The following is a 21,285-nucleotide window of genomic DNA, read 5'->3' as shown; positions in this document are numbered from 1 at the left end:
TTTGGGAGCTATTTTTAGGCCAGCCGTATATAGTCTATCAAAAACAGTCTGAAGTCTTGTAACGTGCTCGTCAAAAGATTTTGAAAACACAATGATATCGTCAAGGTAAACGATACAGATCTCCCATTGTAATCCTGCCAACACATATTCCATAAGTCTCTCAAAAGTTGCCCCTGCATTACACAGGCCAAAAGGCATCCTTTTGAACTCAAAAAGCCCCTGTGATGTAACAAAAGCAGTTTTCGGAGCATCTTGAGGGTCCATGGCAACTTGGTAATATCCGCTGACCAAATCCAGGGTACTAAACCAAGAGTTACCTCTTAAAGCATCCAGGGAATCGTCAATTCTCGGAAGGGGGTACGAATCTTTTACACTACTTAAATTTACGCTGCGAAAATCGCAACAGACTCGAATAGAGGAGTCTGCTTTCCTTACTATCACTAGCGGACTGCTGTAAGGTGACTGACTTGGTCGTATGATATCATTATCCAACATTTTTTTAATTTCGACTTCAACTTCCTTCCTTTGGGCGATAGGTAAACGCCTAGGAGCATGCTTTACAGGACGGGCCCCATTGGTATCTATCTTATGCTGAACAATATCAGTAAGACCTATATCATATTTGGACATGGAAAAAGCTTTTTGGTTTTTGTGAAGAAGATTTTTCAAAGTACTGGTTTGTTCAGGGGTTAAAACATTTTTACACCTATCATAAATCTCCTTAAATTGCGGTATGCCTTCAGATTCATCATGAGTGGTTTCATTCATGATATTCTGTTCTGGTAACAGCTCAGCATTGGCTGCCCAACTGTTTTTGGTTAAGGTTTGTGGACTATCAGACAGATTCATTACTCTTATAGGTAGCTCACTTTGTTCCCCCTTGTACAACGCTTTGGCAACAAGAATGCCCCTATCTTGTAATAACTCAGCTGTTGAATCAATCACTAGGTTTGCCTTACTAGTTACACCCTCATTAATGTTGGCTTTAACCATCATTTCACTACGAGGAGGTATGGTGACCTTCTGACCTATTGTAATTCTAAATAAACTTGGTATTTGACTTTCTAATTCACAAGCAATGGTCTGATTGTTTAATTTTAATGTACAGTTGGCAATGTCAATTACACATTTATTTTTCACCATAAAGTCATAGCCTAGAACAGCTGGTATTTCTATATCTGCAATAATCATCTCTTGCTGAATAACCTGATCCCCTAATTTGATTGGTAGGGACAGGACACCTAGTGGTACCACATGACTGCCATTTGCCATTCGTAATTTACATCTATATGGCAGTAAATGTACTTTTACCTTTTGTGGAAACTTATTATATATAGAAGTGTTTAAAACACTCATTGAGGAGCCAGTATCCATTAAACAATTAACATTATGGTTATGAATAGACAAACTCATAAATAATCCTTCATTTATATCTTGTTTAAGTTGAAATAATACGGGTCTAGGGATATTTTCGTCCCCTACGGCTGAAAGTTGACCCTTACTTTCAGCTCCAATTAGTTTTCCGGGTCCTCAAGTGATTGCCTTTGTGAATAGTTTAGGTTTTGAACGTCATTTAAAACATTTTTCTGGTCAAAAAGCCTCTTTCTGCACTTTTTAGCAGTATGGCCAGGTTTATGGCAGTAATAACAAAGGTTAGATTGGTCATCCTGTTCCTTGGTATATGAAGTTTTGGAACTTTTGGTATTTGGTTCATTGGTCTGATATCTTAGTGAGGGCCTCTTTCGGCTTAAATGATAGGCTTCATATTTGAGGGCAAGGTGTAGAGCCTCATCAATGGTATCAGTACTAGTTTGAACGATAGCCCATTCAAGCTCTTGGTCATTAAGTGCATTTCGGAATGCTCTGTATGCTAGGTTATCTTGCACATCTAGTGGGGCTGTTGGATTAGCCAGGCGTACAAGTCTCTTTATGTCTTGTGCTAATTCTGGTAATGACTCGCCTCTTCTCCTAATTCTAGCATCAATTTGGGTCATATACATTTCAGACTGGTTAGGAGGAGAGAACCTTTTATTTAGAGTTTGCATAAGATCATTGTAACTTGGTGGGTTATTAGTATCTATATGTCCTACTGTGGCTAAAGCAGCCCCTTGCATGCAAGAAATAAGTTTTAATACTTTTATTTCATCGGGCCAATTGTTAAGTTTTGAAACTGTGTCGAAATGGACCCTATAATCAACCCAATCTGACTTGCCGTCATATGTGAATGGTTTGGTGTAGCCAATATTAACATTTGAGCTATGCTGATGTGGTTTGTTTGAGGCAGCTGGTTTGCTGACAGTGTGTGGTACTTGTTGTGGTATAGTATAAATAGGTACAAAGGCACTATTGTTAACTACACTAGTAGGTTGTACTGCTGGACTATTTTCAAGGTCACATAAGGTATTAGTTCTTGGTAAATTTTGTTGTGAGATCACAGTGTTGTAATCACCACCATCTGGTATTATGGTTAAAGAGGTTTGTCTGTATGTTTCAATTGGACTATTTGTATTTGTCCTAACAGGTGATTTGGGAGAGCTTTCTTGCTCATTTTCTGTGTTAAACTTTTTAGTTAGCATATTTTCAATATTATTAAGTAGGTTATTATTGCTTTCTAAATGTCTCTTCATTGCTTCTTCATGATTATCAAGCTGTCTTTTCATATTCTGTTCATTACTATGAAGTCTGTTATCAATATGTGTCATCTGGTATTCCAACTTATTGTCAAGACTTCCAATATCTGTTTTAAGCATTATTATGTTTTTGGTATTAACATTTACTTGACTGGTTATTTTGTCAACTTGTATTTTAATTTCATTAAACTGAGCTGTCTGGTAAAAGTTATCCCCTTGAAATCTGACTTGTGATGGCGAAAGCATCTCAGGTGTGGTAGCTCTTGAGCTTCCACTAAATGGAGAAATACTCCTACTTTCAATTTCATCTTCTGACCCTTCACCCCGATTCATTTTCAGTTTTTAATTTTACAGTTTATAAAAATTTGTTAAAATTTATTGAACTTGGTAAGTACACTATGAAAATAAATTTATTTGGTGCATAAATTTTATCAAAAGGTTAAATTCACACAGTCTCTCTCTGAGGTATGGTTTTAAATTTCGAAATCCCACTGCCGGACACCAAATGTTACGGTTCGGGTCTGTAGACCTCAAACTATTTTATGTACTTTTAAATCAACCTTGGTAGTAGGTTACTGGTATTCAACCATTGGTAGCATGGCTTATAAGGCACTGGTTTGTAAATATATAATAAAACACTTTCAAATGAAAACAGAGTCAAAATCAAGTCCTATTCAATTTAATACACATATAATAGAAATATTTCATACAAATAATATAATAACCAGAGAATAAAAACGATTCAGAGACCCCCCGTGGAACGTCGAGTGTCAAGCATAATGTCTCGGTTGTAAATTCCGTAGTAATAGTAGTATAAATATAGGTCAGAGGCCAGTCTATTATAAAACGGGGAAACCTACTCAATAATATCTGGTAATGATGTTTATCAGTTGTTGGTGGTAATTTCGTAGGTATAATATATGGTATAAATCAATTAAAGGTCCCTGGTATCGGGTTACAACGTTCTGGCCTGAGCCCACAGAAGATGCCCTTTTTATACTAGCGCCCACAACCCACATCCCCATGGTAGCCGTGGGCAATTCTACGGCACTTCATTGGTTGGTTGCCCACGGGGTTATAGGTCGTGTGTCGTCTTCTTTTCCCACGGCAAGCACATGCGCAATAATGATAAATAAATGGCGGCCTCCAGTAAACGTAGGAGAAATATGGGAAAATGTAGGAAAAGGGGACGATGGAAGCTTAGCATTACCAAATGATATGCCCAGTTACAATATATAACCCTTATATAAATACACGATAAAGGTGAGAAAGCGTGACAATGATAACCCGGGGAGAAATAAGGCTGGGAACATGTCGGGACCCCCCTTTGGACAAACAGTGAGACGAACTCTATATCCTATCATTCCCAATAAATATAACAATAAATACATACAATAATAATATAATTCGGACACGATTCCTGAAATAGAATAGTGTTCGTACATATAATCTCAGTCACACAATTATCCAGACTTAAACGGCAGCGACCGCGAACGAAGTAAAATAGAAAGTGCAGTCTGGATAATAAGAAAAGAATAATAGTAGCTTTACATAAAGCTTTACATAAATATACTTATCACCCTTAAACCTTACCCCTATTTTGTAACAATATAAACAAGAAGATGTGGTATGAGTGCCATTGAGACAACTTCCATCCAAGTCACAATGTATAAAAAGTTGACAATTATAGGTCAAAGTACGACCTTCAACACAGAGCATTAGCTCACACCGAACAGTAAGCTATAAAGGGCCCCAAATAACCAGTGTAACACAATTCAAAATTAAGGACAGAATTATTTATAGATCGCCTACTCACTCACACAGTGTACTCACTAGTATGGTTAAGACTGGTCGAGCATTGTTCAGACTTTGATCGCGTATGGTTCAGACCTTTGGTCGAGTATGGTGCATATGTGTTAAGACTGGTCCAGTATGAGTTAAGACTTTTTCAATGGAAAAAAATAAGGGTACAAATCAGTACAGTCGAGTATGGCTAAGATTGGGGTCGAGTTATATCCAGTAAAATTCAGACCAACTCAGACTGGTCGAGTAAAAATCAGCACAGTCTAGTACAGATATAGGTCATTTCAGACTTTAACTGCTTTGTATTGTGTATCAATAAAAGACAGGGTAATGCATGTAATTTTTGTACCAGAGCTGACACAAGGATATCAATTAATTGAAATAAACAATTGCAATTGTTTTACAATTTTGTTTTCTGCATTTCAAGCAAAGTTATTGACGTATGTTAACATATTTTAGGCTGCTTATTGTGACAAAAGCCTGAAACTATAAACAAATGTACTACACATTTATGGGAGGTCGGGGGTTAAAGTCATAAGAAACCTCAAATCAAAAAAAAATAATGCATATGTTTTTTATAACTCAATGGATAGTTTTCATTGTAAAACTTATGTACATATACTTTTTTCTGAAGAAAATTCTTTAATTTATTCATATTTAGAAGAAGTTTACTTTATTTGAATTGCTTCCTTCCAGCAAGCAATTCCCCCGATATATTTTCCGTATGCAAGGTGACCTCAGTGTGACCCATCTCGTAAAATTCCGTTGACCACAATACGCATGGATGTCCTTAAAATAAACTATTATCTGAATTTACATGTTAAACACGTGCTCAAATTCCATGCTTTTTTGTTTATTTTTCGTCAATTGTTGACAAACAGGTGACAATCGTTAAACTTCGGCTTCAAAACACGAACTTTAATTATCTGCCATATTTTCACAACAACACTGACCGATTGAAAAAAAAATTGACGATTATACGAAATTTACACACAAAAAATGATAAATTCGAGCACAGAAGACTAAGTTTATGATGTTTGTATGCATTGGTTTAAGAATTGGAAGAACATTATTTTTCACCGGTCACTCGTTTCTTATGACTTTAAGGATTTTATAAATTAATATGTCAGCTGTTTTATATTGGTGATACAGTCGACCATAGTTATATGTTAAAAATCAGTAAGAATACCGATGGCCAAAAAGGAAATATGCATCGAAAAAATACTTCTTGAAAAAATATGAAAGGGAAAAAAGTACAATTGTCAGTCATAATGAAAATATTATTGGCCATTTTTGCAGCAATCTTATACTTTATTCATTTTATTGTGATTTGAATGAATTTTGATTGCACCCTTTTTTCATTTCTTTTCATTTGAAGACAAGAACTAAGATTTTTCTTCCCTTTTTGAGACTCCATCGGCTCAAGCGCAGTTTGACAGAAAACTCAAGAAAAAATATTTGTGCTGATACTGACAATGTATCTCTACACTTTGGAAAATGGTTGACAATTATGGATGACCCCTTAATTTTCGTTATAACAATGGACAAAATATTTTCTATGTTGAATATAATGAACAAAATTGATGTAGCATATTGTACGGCGGAATAATGCCAGGCTAGTGGTTCTTCAATCAATTGTTTTTTTATGTATCACCATAACAATTAAAGTCATATGAAATAAGTCAAATAAATAGATGCAAATACCAAAAGGTTTCCTGTAAAAGTGAAAATTTCTACTGGTAAGTGAAAAGGGGAATGCTAACTCGTTATCTAGAGAAGACAAGACAATACACCAAACCATAAGGACAATTTAACAAGGACTAAAAAAGATAGCCTGATAAAATTTCTATGGAATTAACAGAGATGTTCTAGTAAAACTATCATATATATCATATGATAAACGGTCACACATAAACTGTTCGAATCTCATTTTGTATGGACAAAATAGTTCACGATCAATAATTGGCAAAATGAGTAGTTTTTGCAATTTCTCGTTACTGGATAAAACTTTCTTTTTACTACATATAGCTGTGGATGTATTCTTTTATAAACCAAGTTCTGTATTTGTAAAAGACTAAGACATTATAATTTTTTCGAAATAATGCTTAAAATGTACGGCTGTGTACAGTAGGGAAAAAATACTCAGGGTAGCAACTTGCCTTGAACAAATTTCGAAAACACGTCTAAAATGTTTCGATAAATTTGATACATGTAATTTTGTAAAGGAATAAAAGTTGTTTTGATAGATATTTTTAATCTTTTAGTTGGTTTTTACTTTTTCTTTTTTTTAATGTTTTGCATACATATTACCATATATTACTTTATATTTGGTCAAGAGCTTGATCATGTTGAGTTGTAACGTTGTAAGACATTTTTAAGTCTGCAGTTCAACCACTTCCTGTGTGTCGATAGTCTAAAATTTAACTACTCAATGTACAAGGAAAAGTTTTCGTCAAGGATTTCTTGACGTCTATGTAAAGGAATGATTTTATAATTGGTCTATATCTTGATCATGTTGAGTCGTAACGTGTAAGCAATTTTTAGATCTGTGGTGCAGCCACTTCCTGTTTGCCGATAGTATAAAATTTAACTACTCATTGTACAAGAATTTTTTTTCGTCAAGGATTATTTCTTGACGGCTATGAAATGGAATGGTTTTATAATTGGTCCAGAGGCCCTAACAAGGGGGTGTTAATCGTGTCGGTTTCTTTATATTTCCCCCATATTCTTCTGATCGATTTGCTATCCTGTGATGCTAATTTTATATCAAGCAGAGTGTGCACTCTCTTTCTAATATAACCTCCTTGGTACATCATTAAGCTTTCATTTGAATAACTAAATTAACCCGGAAAAAGTACGTTTCCTACGAACTTGGTATAGATTTAATATTTTACACATTTTCCGGTTCACTTTTGTAGTTTGCAGATCGTAGACAAACAAACTAGGTAAACGTTTTTTAACATATTATGTAATTCACACACAAACCACTGATTTAATGTTTGTATTCCTTCCTACCTTCCTATATAACCTCCTTGTTACACCATTAAGCTTTCATTTGAATACCTAAATTAACCCGGAAAAAGTACGTTTCCTACGAACTTGGTATAGATTTAATATTTTACACATTTTCCGGTTCACTTTTGTAGTTTGCAGATCGTAGACAAACAAACTAGGTAAACGTTTTTTAACATATTATGTAATTCACACACAAACCACTGATTTAATGTTTGTATTCCTTCCTACCTTCCTATACCAGTGCATATACAAGTTCTGTAAAATTTTGAAAACCGGCAAAATATAAAATTTGGGTTGCGCGAAACATTTATTTATGGGCATGGGCTACGGTTACGTTGAAATGTAACAATGATAAGAAAAAGTTGTTGTTACATTGTACACTAACAATTGCCGGAATGGTAGGGTGGGTTAAGAAACGAAAAAGTACGTTTCCTACGAACTTGGTACAAATTTAATATTTTACACATAATTTTTCCATTTCACTTTTTGCAGATTGTAAACAAACAAACTTGGTAAACGTTTTTTAACATATATGTAATTCACACACAAACAACTGATTTAATGTTTGTATTCCTTCCTATACTAGTGCATATAATTTCTGTAAAATTTTGAAATCCGCAAAATAATTTGGGTTGCGCGAAACATTTATTTTTAGGCATTGGCTACGATTACGTTGGAATGTTAGGTTGGGTTAAGAAACGATTAATTACGAATGTAACAATAACATGTTTTACCTTTCTAAAAAGGTATTGACTGCATGCTTCACAAAATTATAAATTATTGTGATTTTTTATGTTTATATGTTTATATATTTTTACAGACATGACAGAGATTGCTGATTATTAATTTCACTTCATTGAATTTGTTTTAACTTTATTTGTTATTGTTAGCTATAGGGGGTACTTTTTAGTAATGATTCAGTGTATTATATATGATAGACCAAGAGTACAAATGCAAATCAAAAACACGAACCTAAATTGATATGAACCTAACATGAAATAATCAGTAACTGTTATTAGACGTACATGAGCAAACACATCAGTGAACACATCTATTTATATCTCATTTCTGACTCTTGAAGTGTGCCTTGATTGGCAGACATTATAATCAATACAGGTTATGCGTGTTTTGTGTAAACAATGAAGTGCAAACCAAATTGTGCATATTGCAGATTAACAAAGCAAGGGAACGCATATTTTAATATATATTAATAATTTTTCAGTGCTCAATATATGCATCATAATACGAACACGAATTAATAACTGTTGATCGTTACTAAATCACTCATAATGAATTTTCCGGCATCTGATGTCTTATCCTTAGACGGGACAATTCCACAATTTTTTATCTCAATCTAGCCAATAGCTTTTGCTGTATCTGAACCACATCATAAGGCAACTAATCAGAATCGATGTCTGATACGTATTAAATTCAAATGGTGTGAATATCGACCGAAACTAAAAGTTACACAGCTGGCTGTGAAGCAATAATCTGTGTCTACGGTTACGTTGTGTTATTGTTACGTTAACGCACTTCAATGTACATGTATGCTGGGACTTAAGTATTAATATTAAAATACAACTTGAAAACTTTTATTCATAAACATGACAATTCTATATTATGTGGAACCAAGATAATCCGAAAAACAACCAAAAAGTTAAGCGAAAATCCTGAAAACAAGTACTGATGGTGAGATTCATTGTTATTCTAACTTGTTTATCGATGATTGCTCATTCATAATTTTATTTTGAAAATGATGAATACGGATTAGATTATAATGTCTTTAAAAAAATCTCTTAGATTGTTCTCTTTATATTAATTACTTATTAATTAAATCCCCAAAGGTAGATCTACTTAAATAGGAAATAATTAATTAATGAAATTAAATATGAAACAAAAAGGTTATCGTAAAATATTATTTGTTTTAAATCAAAGGTATAATGAGTGTTGTTTTAGTTAATCGTTCTAAAAATATCACTTCTTACATGGGATTGGTGTTGTTTCACATGTTTCAGTGAAGAACACTAAATTTCTCAATTTTGTTCTTCAAAGATTTTTTTAAAATACTGGCTTGGTATTATTTTAGCATCATGGTTTATTTAAATACTAATTTTGATCCAATACAGAGTTATCTGCCTTTTGCATAATTAAGTCCGCCATATTGATATACATTTTATAAGGAATCATGCCGATCTGGCCCCCAGGTATATCTGTCCTCTAAAACACATTTCTGAAGTTGAAATTAGGGAACTACCATTTGATTTTTATGGGGGGCTAGGATGAAAAATTTTGTCCAGCATTTTTTTTTGTTGTAATCTCAGTCCTCCCTTTTTATTTTCACTATATTTGGTCCTGCCTAATTTTTTACAAGTTTATCCTGGGATTTTTCCCAGTTGCTAATCCTGCCTTTTTTTTCTCGAAACTCCTGTCCTGCCTTTTTTGTTTCATGTTTTTAACTCAAAATTCCTGTCCTGCCTTTTATTTATTAAATTTCATCCTAGCCGCCCCCCCCCCCCCCCCCCCCCCCCCCCCAATAAGGTAGCTCCCTTAAGTAAAATTGACATTTTGAGCTACATACATTTTTAATTGCTCTTTTTATTCATTTAGTATATGAGGGACATCATTTAAACTTGTTTTCGGAAAGTACAAACTTGTTTTCAGGATTTTAGCTTGTTAACGGTTGTTTTCGGGTTATCTAAGTACCCCAATATTGCAGCATACAATTTTATTTTATTTACAATGGCAGCTTCTACACATCTATTATGTTGTTTTGGGAGCATGTTTCAGTCTGACACATTTTTTGTGAAACCACTCTTGGCAGCCATCACAAGAGTGATGCAGGCATCTGCACGTCGGTTCTGCAGTCTAAACTATTCCACTCTGCAATATCCCTTTTTGAAGTTATAGAAACTTTCAATGTTTGCCATGCTTCAGGAGAAAAATATTTTATTACTCTAGAAATGTTTATATTTTGCCCAAAATATTTGTTGGAAACATGTGAGGTTGTTTCATGTTGTCTTTTATTTATAGGCAATGTCTGCGCAACCCCGAATTCATGGTCCAGTAGCTAAATTGGCTTTGGTCGGCTATGCGTCCCAGCTTCCGGTTTTATAAAAAAATGTCATCGGATCGGGAATGAAACAAGAAATATACGCAGTAATAATAGCATTAGTGAATAAACTGATTAATACTCAGAAGTTTTATAATATTATTACAGTAAGTGAACAGATATGCATCAAATGAAAAAAAAAAAAAAAACCTACAAGATGATCATGAGGACTCTTTGGCGTGTGATTGTTGTTTAGACTGGCAACATTTAAAATGTGCAGGGTTAAAATATGTGTCAAAACAATCCAATTGCCAGCACTTGGGATATGTAAATATTGTTCAAAATCTTTTAAAATTGGTTTGACATACATGTATAATCATCATTTTGCATTTATTTTTAATCATATGGATTTCGATCTAATTACTTGCTAATTCAATGTACATGATGTATACACATGATACACTCAAGTTTTATTTTTAGTCATTTTAGATATAGATATATTTTAAAATTTTGGTTTCTGTTTTGTATTTTTATTAGAAAATCATTTTCAAATAGCATTATACATATTTATGATTTATTCTTTTAATAACCATTTACAGTTAATTTTTAGCTCACCTGGCCCGAAGGGCCAAGTGAGCTTTTCCCATCACTTGGCGTCCGGCGTCGTCGTCCGGCGTCGTTAGCTTTTAGAAAAATCTTCTCCTCTGAAACTACTGGGCCAAATTAAACCAAACTTGGCCACAATCATAATTGGAGTATCTAGTTTAAAAAATGTGTGGCGTGACCCGGTCAACAAACCAAGATGGCCGCCACGGCTAAAAATAGAACATAGGGGTAAAATGCAGTTTTTGGCTTATAACTCAAAAACCAAAGCATTTAGAGCAAATCTGACAGGGGTTTAATTGTTTATCAGGTCAAGATCTATCTGCCCTGAAATTTTCAGACGAATCAGACAACCCTTTGTTGGGTTGCTGCCCCTGAATTGGTAATTTTAAGGAAATTTTGCTGTTTTTGGTTATTATCTTGAATATTATTATAGATAGAGATAAACTATAAACAGCAATAATGTTCATCAAAGTAAGATTAACAAATAAGTCAACATGACCGAAATGGTCAGTTGACCCCTTTAGGAGTTATTGCCCTTTATAGTCAATTTTTTACCATTTTTCGTAAATCTAAGTTATCTTTTACAAAAATCTTCTCCTCTGAAACTTTTGGGCCAAATTAATCCAAACTTGGCCACAATCATTATTGGGGTATCTAGTTTAAAAAATGTGTGGCGTGAATCGGTCAACCAACCAAGATGGCCGCCATGGCTAAAAATAGAACATAGGGGTAAAATGCAGTTTTTGGCTTATAACTCAAAAACCAAAACATTTAGAGCAAATCTGACATGGGGTTTAAATGTTTATCAGGTCAAGATCTATCTGCCCTGAAATTTTCAGACGAATCAGACAACCCTTTGTTGGGTTGCTGCCCCTGAATTGGTAATTTTAAGGAAATTTTGCTGTTTTTGGTTATTATCTTGAATATTATTATAGATAGAGATAAACTGTAAACAGCAATAATGTTCATCAAAGTAAGATTAACAAATAAGTCAACAAGACCGAAATGGTCAGTTGACCCCTTTAGGAGTTATTGCCCTTTATAGTCAATTTTTTACCATTTTTCGTAAATCTAAGTTATCTTTTACAAAAATCTTCTCCTCTGAAACTTTTGGCCAAATTAATCCAAACTTGGCCACAATCATTATTGGGGTATCTAGTTTAAAAAATGTGTGGCGTGAATCGGTCAACCAACCAAGATGGCCGCCATGGCTAAAAATAGAACATAGGGGTAAAATGCAGTTTTTGGCTTATAACTCAAAAACCAAAACATTTAGAGCAAATCTGACAGGGGTTTAATTGTTTATCAGGTCAAGATCTATCTGCCCTGATATTTTCAGACGAATCGGACAACCCTTTGTTGGGTTGCTGCCCCTGAATTGGTAATTTTAAGGAAATTTTGCTGTTTTTTGTTATTATCTTGAATATTATTATAGATAGAGATAAACTGTAAACATCAATAATGTTCAGCAAAGTAGGATTGACAAATAAGTCAACATAACCAAAATGGTCAATTGACCCCCTAAGGAGTAATTGTCCTTTATAGTCAATTTTTAACACTTCATAAAATTGGTAAATTTTTATTAACATTTTCCACTGAAACTACTGGGCCAAGTTCATTATAGATAGAGATAATTGTAAGCAGCAAGACAGTTTATTACAGTAAGATTTACAAACACATCACCATCACCAAAACACAATTTTGTCATGAATCCATCTGCTTCCTTTGTTTAATATTCACATAAACCAAGGTGAGCGACACAGGCTCTTAAGAGCCTCTAGTTATTTTTTATCATGTTTTCTTTTACAGGAACTGCACGGTTTTATTTCTTTAGTGTGCATATAATTTCCAATGTTTATTATGTATTTTTAACTAATAAATACAAACTAAAAAATATAAGTTGCCATTCTCTTAACAAAACTCCGCAAATTACTGATAATTTCTGCGTATTTTTCATGTTACATTCCTGATCCGATGACATTTTATCATAAAACGGGAAGCGGGGATGCGTAGCCTACGAAAGACAATTTGGCTACTTGATCCTGAATTCGGGGTTGCACAGACACTGCCTTAATTATAATTTCATTGCAGTCCATTACTATTTTCATTTTCAGAGTCCAGATGTTTTGTGATAGTAATTTCGTTCTTATTGTGGACAAATTACATTCTCTTTTGAACAGTTCATCAAGCATGTCACATGTGTCAAGTATAATATTAAATAAAATTAATCACAAAATCAGTTAATAATGCCATTAAATTAATATTTTTTTCACTCTGGTTTTTATACGACCGCAAATTTTGAAAAAAATTTCGTCGTATATTGCAATCACGTTGGCGTCGTCGTCTGCGTCTTCGTCGGCTTCGTCGTCGGCGTCGGCGTCCGAATACTTTTAGTTTTCGCACTCTAACTTTAGTAAAAGTGAATAGAAATCTATGAAATTTTAACACAAGGTATATGACCATAAAAGGAAGGTTGGTATTGATTTTGGGAGTTTTGGTCCCAACATTTTCGGAATTAGGGGCCAAAAAGGGCCCAAATAAGCATTTTCTTGGTTTTCGCACTATAACTTTAGTTTAAGTTAATCGAAATCTATGAAATTTTGACACAAGGTTAATGACCACAAAAGAAAGGTTGGGATTGATTTTGGGAGTTTTGGTTTCAACAGTTTAGGAATTAGGGGCAAAAAAAGGGCCGTAATAAGCATTATTCTTGGTTTTCGCACAATAACTTTGGTTTAAGTAAATAGAAATCAATGAAATTTATACACAATGTTTATGACCACAAAAGGAAAGTTGGTATTGATTTTGGGAGTTTAGGTCCCAACAGTTGAGGAATTAGGGGCCAAAAAGGGACCCAAATAAGCATTATCTTGGTTTTCGCACCATAACGTTAGTATAAGTAAATAGAAATCTATGAAATTTAAACACAAAGTTTATGACCATAAAAGGAAGGTTGGTATTGATTTTGGGAGTTTTGGTCCCAACAGTTTAGGAAAAAGGGGCCCAAAGGGTCCAAAATTAAACTTTGTTTGATTTCATCAAAATTGAATAATTGGGGTTCTTTGATATGCCGAATCTAACTGTGTATGTAGATTCTTAACTTTTAGTCATGTTTTCAAATTGGTCTACATTAAGGTCCAAAGGGTCCAAAATTAAACTTAGTTTGATTTTGACAAAAAATGAATCGGTTGGGTTCTTTGATATGTTGAATCTAAAAATGTACTTAGATTCTTGATTATTGGCCCAGTTTTCAAGTTGGTCCAAATCTGGGTCCAAAATTAAACTTTATTTGATTTCATCAAAAATTGAATAAATGGGGTTCGTTGATATGCCAAATCTAACTGTGAATGTAGATTCTTCATTTTTGGTCCTGTTTTCAAATTGGCCTACATTAAGGTCCAAAGGGTCCATAATTAAACTAAGTTTGATTTTAACAAAAATTAAATTCCTGGGCCTCTTTGATATGCTGAATCTATACATGTACTTAGATTTTTGATTATGGGCCCAGTTTTCAAGTTGGTCAAAATCAGGATCTAAAATTATTATATTAAGTATTGTGCAATAGCAAATCTTTTCAATTGCACAGTATTGTGCAATGGCAAGAAATATCTAATTTCACAATATTGTGAAATAGCAAATTTTTTTTTTAATTAGAGTTATCTTTCTTTGTCTAGAATAGTAAGCAAGAAATATCTTATTGCAAGAATTTTTTTTAATTGGAGTTATCTTTCTTTGTCCAGAATCAACTTAAATCTTTGTTATATACAATATTCAATGTATATTCACTTTTTACTACCAACTGATAAATTTAAATGATCTTTACCATTCAGTGATAACAAGCAGTTTTTTTTACATCTTAATATTTTATGATGTATTTAAATGAGTAGTTATTGTTGCAAACTCCATTAGAATATTTTAATTGAGATTAGTTTTGGAATAAGGGAAAGAGGGATGTGATTAAAAAATTGGGTTCAATTTTTCTCATTTGAAACTTCATAAATAAAAAGAAAATTTCTTCAAACATTTTTTTGAGAGGATTAATATTCAACATCATAGTGAATTGCTCTAAGAGAAAACAAAAATTTTAAGTTCATTAGAACACATTCATTCTGTGTCAGAAACCTATGCTGTGTCAACTTTTTAATCACAATCCAAATTTAGAGCTGAATCCAGCTTGAATGTTGTGTCCATACTTGCCCCAACCGTTCAGGGTTCAACCTCTGCGGTCGTATAAAGCTACGCCCTGTGGAGCATCTGGTTGATTTATATTTTAGCTTGCCTCAATATTAAGTTAACTGTCCCATATTTTTGTAATCAATTAAGTTATTTACCTTCTTCTATTAAATTATTATTATTATTGTCAAGTACATATATTGAAGAATTAAGCAACAAAACTATAGTGGAAGTTTAATATAAAATCTAACGTAAGAGTTGACACGAATATTGTTACATTCATAATCATTTCCTAACCCGGCCTAGCATTCTGGCAATTAGTGTCCAATGTAACAATAACTTTTTTGTTATTGTTTCATTTCAACGTAATCATAGCCAGTACCTTATTTATAAGCTAGGTTCATCATATTCCAAATAATTATGACGTCTTGCAAGACTTTTTTATAATTTTTTAATGACGCCTTCCTACAACTAGATGTTAACACAGCCATATATGTCTGTTTGTTATGATGAATCTTAACAGTGCTTTTCCACACATGGCAAAAAAAAGCTCAGAGTAGGCATTTTTGTTCATATAAAAATAGGGTTATTAGGTAGGGATTCCAAACCCTAAACATGCACATATATTATTTTTTTGGCCTTACATGTAGATATGAAATTGGGTTTAAGCAAGACATTTATAAAGTTCGTCAGAATGACAGTCGTTCTGATGAATCTAGTCCAAATAATTATGACGTCTTGCAAGGCTTTTTTATAATTTTTTAATGATGCCTTCCTACAAGAACGACTGTCATCATGGTCATTCTGACGAACCTTATAAATGTCTTGCTTAAACCCAATTTTATATCTTAAGGCCAAAAAAATAATATATGTGCATGTTTAGGGTTTGGAATCCCTACCTAATAACAAAAAAGTTGTTTTTATATGAACAAAAATGTCTGCTCTAAGCTTTTTTTTGCCATGTGTGGAAAAGCACTGTTAAGATTCTAGTGGATGCCAGGCTTTAAAATGTTTTAATGTCTACAGGAAATTAAATCTGACTGCTCTTAGTAATTTTTTAGATGTAAACACAGCCATATTTTTCTGTTTGTTATGATGAAACTTAAAATCCAAAGTTTCCTCCCATTGAGACAAGGTCTACCTCACCAAATCCTGTTACCCTATATAACATGATATTATAACAATGATGTATGAATTTATTAGAAAAGACAAACATAATGTTACATTTTTTTTTTAAGTGTCTGGGTCTTTGTAATAATCAGGTTATTTAGGTAAAAATCAAAACATGGTCAGAAAAAAAAACCCACCAAGCTGATCATTTAAAAGTAACCATCATCCTGAGTTAGAAATGATTAGTCTTTTGTTTGTGTGTGTCTGGTAATAATAAATAACTTGGTTAGAAAATTGGTTAGATGATAGCAAATTACAGAGTTATTTCCCCTTATCTGATAATTTCTAGTGCATTTCAACCAAATTACATGATATCATCTATTACAAGAACAGAAAATGAATATGAAGGTTATTTTAGTGCATTCATGCATCTAAATATTATGATCTGAAATCAATGTAATCTTGGGTGGGTTTTTTTGGGTCATATTTTCACCACTGCCTGATTCTTTAGGCAGTCTGGCACTTAAAATATCAAAGCAAATATTTAAATGTAATAAAAATTATTTAAATTTTATCAAATAGTAAATATTTAAATGTAATCAAAAGTAATTGAATTTGATCAAATAGTAAATATTAAATGTAATTCAAAGTAATTAAATTTTATTGAAAAGTACTTCATTATTAAATAACAAAAAGGCAACAGGATTAATTACTTTCATTTACATGTAATTGAAAATATGCTCATGCAATTACAAATACATTGAATTTAACTTTCAAATTTTTGATTAACTACAGCTAATAACATTTTCATTTTTATTTACCCTACATGTAGGTCTGGGAATATAATTACCTGAAGACAATTCAGCTGTTACTAACTCACCTTAAAGTTGTCATCTCAAACCAGATAAAAGACAAGTTTCAAAGATATATGAACAACAGAGGATAGAAACATTAAATATCTCATAATGGAAATACCTCAAATTGTCCCGCTTGGACAGGGTGAGTTTAGGATGTACATCCGTGGACTTGAAGTGATACGAGTTGATCAAGATATTGAAAAGAGTTCTATAAATTTCTGCCTGGATCCTTACTCTAAACTACATAGTTCCACCAGTTCACCAGAAGTCACAGATACTGATGATAAACCCTTCAGATGTGAAGTTTGTAATAAAAGCTTTAATTATAGATATATTTTAGTGAGACACATGAAAACTCATGGAAGAAAAGCAGGTTACATATGTGGTATATGTAGTAAAACGTTTATGTCTAGTGAAACAACACAGAAACACATGAAAACACACGAAAAAAAAACCAGTTCACATATATGTGGTATTTGTAGTAAAGAGTTTATGTATAGTGGTACGTTACAGACACACATGAAAACACACACCGATAAACCTTATAAATGTGATGTTTGTGAGAAAGGATTTAGACTGACTTATGCACTACAGAGACACATGAGTACACATACAGGAGAATATCCTCACAAATGTCAGCAATGTGGTAAAGGATTTTTCGAGTTGTCTACACTGCAGAAGCACATGAGCGTACACGATAAGGTTTTTAAATGTGATATTTGTAAAAAAGAATTTGGACGGTATAAAAACTTACAGTTGCACATTAGAAGACATACTGCTAATTATCCTTATAAATGTGATGAATGTGGTAAAGGATTTAGATCCCGCTTTAATTTACAGGGGCACATGAGTTTACATACAGGTGATTACCCTTATAAATGTGAAGTTTGTAATAAAGGATTTGGATTCAGTAATAACTTAAAGAGACATATGATAACACATACTAATGAGAAACAATACATATGTAATATGTGTAATAAAGGATTTAGTCGAAGCCATGACCTAAAGAAACACATGGTAACACATACTGAAGAAAAATCTTATATGTGTAATGTATGTGGTAAAGGATTTCGTAGTTCATCCAACATGCATTGTCACAGGAGACGACACAACACGGATAAATACTATAAATGTGAAGTTTGTCACAAAGGATTTAGTTATCGTTTTATTTTAAAGCAACATATGAATGTACATACAGGTAATTATCCTCTTAGATGTGAAATTTGTAAAAGAGGATTTAATTATCCATTTTCTTTTAAGAGACATATGAGAACACATACTCGCAGTTACTTGTATCATCATGAATGTGATGAATGCGGTAAAGGATTTTATAACTTGTCTACACTGCAGAAACACATGAGGTCACATAAAAGTGGTAAATCTTTTAAATGTGATGTTTGTTTTAAAGAATTTACAAGGAGCAATTTCTTAAAGAAACATTTGAGATCACATGCTGGTGACAAACAATATAAATGTCATGTTTGTGATAAAGGATTTAATTACGGCTACTCTTTAAAGAGACATATGAGTACACATACTGGTGATCACACATGTAATCATAAATTTGATGAATGCAGTAAGGGATTTGATGATATAAAATCTCTGCAGAAACACACAAGTAAAAACAAAAGTTATACTTTTAAATGTGGTGTTTGTAGTAAAGAATTTAGACAGAGTAATTTCTTAAAGAAACATATGAGAACACATTCTGTCGATGTTCCTCATAAATGTAATGTTTGTAATAAAGGATTTGGTTTCCGCTCTACTTTACAGATACATATGAGATCACATACTGGCGATAAACCTTATAAATGCGATATCTGTGATAAGGGATTTGGACTCTGTAGAAACTTGAAGATACATATGATCACACATACTAATGAGAAACCTTTCATGTGTAATTTGTGTAATAAGAGTTTTAGTCGAAGGCATGACTTAAAGAACCATATTATAACACATACTGGAGAAAAATTGTTTATGTGTGATGTATGTGGTAAAAAATTTAGCAGTTCATCTAACATGCATGTTCACATGAGAAAACATGAAACAGATAAATCTTAAACATTTGATGCCTTTAAAAAAGTTATAATTCTACTTTACAGAGATATATACATGTAAGAGTGAAGTTTTAGTTATCAATCTGATTTACAGATCTAGAGACGATATGATTTCACATACTGGTGATAAAACCTTATAATTTGTTTAATAAAGAATATAAACACAATACTGATCTACTTTATAGCCATACGAGAAAACATTCTGGAGAAAAAATATAGATAGCTAGAGAAAAAGTGTAAATGACAAAAATTTTCAGCATAGTCGGATCTACACGGAGATGAAATGCATGCCTTAAACTGAAACTACATGTTTTCAATTTGAGGCTTTTGTCTCGCCTGCAATTTCTGTTGCAAAAAGCAGGATTAGATAAAGTGATTAGGCAGTGGTGGCGGTGTAAGCTTAATATTTCAGAAAGTAGTCATATGGTAGAAAGTAAAATAACAAAAATATCGAACTCCAATGAAAATTCCAAAGGGATAGTCCTTAATCAAATGGCAAAAAAGGGGTAGGGCTCAAACACACCAAACGAATGGAGACCAACTGTCATATTCCTGACTTGGTACAGGCATTTTCCTATGTAGAAAATGGTGGATTAAACCTGGTTTTATAGCTAGCTAACCCTCTCACTTGTATGACAGTCACATAGTATTCCATTAAATTGAAAACAATGTGTGAGCAAAACAAAAAAGACATAATTGTGAAAAATGTCAAAAATGGGGTACAGCAGTCAACATTGTGTTAAAATCTTAAATACCAAAAAAAACACCATCAGATATGTTAATAGAAAGGAACAAAATGACACTTAAACACTTAATAGACAATATTAGCAAAAAAGAAAGACAAAAATGTAAAAATTACCCTTAACACAATAGGACACAGGCGGGATGTATAAATACCGAGCCACGCCAAAACGATATTAATAAAAAAAAAAGGAACTAAACAGTAAGAGATAGAATTATACAGACAACTAAAAATAACACTGTGACACTTAATCAGGGACGTATATAGATAAGTCCTCGATGTTATTAAGATAATAAACAACTACAGTACCTAGAATCTATACTTCAAGACCACCCTGTATAATTTGTGAAGTTGATAATCAACAAGGTCTTGGTATCTTCCGATGAACTCTTTTAAAAAAAAGGACGAGACGTTCTTTAACAAAACCCTGGCTGAGACATCAACTTTCTGCTCAGACACTGATACTTCATAACTTGCATAATATAGATGCCTTATGTTACATTCTCTCAGTCGGTCATATGTTCATTGACCTTGACCTCTTTTTCATCATTCAGTGACTTCTTGAAAAAAACTAGATTGTTAGTAAGGTTATTTTCTCTCTAATAAGAGTAATAGGATAACTGTATTTTTAAGTGCATACCTTGGAAGGTCCTCGTGCCTGTCACACAATTTTCATTTGACCTAGACCTCATTATATTGATCAGTGAACAAAGTAAAATTATCGTGATCAAGTTCATTTTTCAGGACTGCTAAATTTGGTGTATAGAATGATTATAAGGTGTACACGTCCAACTAACATGACTAATAGTGTAATCTGTCATTGACCTCAATTGCATGTCTCAGTAGTCAAAGTTCAGTATTTGTGGTTGGTCTATTTCTCAGGTTTGACCTTTTTCATTGATACTATAATTATGAGTGATAAATCAATCATACATGTATCTGGTGTGTTGAATAATTTTCAGGGGTTGACCTCATTTTTTGGTTTATTAGATACTTAAAGTAATAGGTTAACTGAATTTGGTCTATGGAATAAGTATACCGCCTTATTGTCAGTCTGAACAAGGAATTGTAATATGTATATACAATTCCTTGGTCTGAAAGGGTTTCCAAACATGATCTCATGTACATTGATCATTGAAATGTTAATTAAATGTAATGCTTGTAGTATATTAAACTTAAGATTTAACTTTCAATATAGATTAAATTTTGAACACTTAAAAAGGCGAGACATTTCAGTGTGTCC

At 33.0% G+C, this 21,285-nt stretch overlaps 1 protein-coding gene across 1 annotated transcript; it reads left to right on the top strand.

The window, feature by feature from the left end:
• Positions 1-7,546: 7,546 nt before the first annotated feature.
• On the top strand, positions 7,547-19,467 carry LOC134681214 (zinc finger protein 227-like). Its single transcript, XM_063540726.1, has 2 exons — positions 7,547-7,606; positions 17,219-19,467. The coding sequence occupies exon 2, from the start codon at positions 17,352-17,354 to the stop codon at positions 19,302-19,304; it is 1,953 nt and encodes a 650-aa protein (XP_063396796.1). The 5' UTR covers positions 7,547-7,606; positions 17,219-17,351; the 3' UTR covers positions 19,305-19,467.
• The last annotated feature ends 1,818 nt before the right edge of the window (positions 19,468-21,285 follow it).

The sequence above is a fragment of the Mytilus trossulus genome, chromosome 8 (assembly GCF_036588685.1).
Source record: "Mytilus trossulus isolate FHL-02 chromosome 8, PNRI_Mtr1.1.1.hap1, whole genome shotgun sequence".
In the NCBI taxonomy this organism is placed as follows: domain Eukaryota; kingdom Metazoa; phylum Mollusca; class Bivalvia; order Mytilida; family Mytilidae; genus Mytilus; species Mytilus trossulus.
Note: the sequence above shows the minus strand (reverse complement) of the source record. Positions and strands in the feature narration are given on the sequence as shown.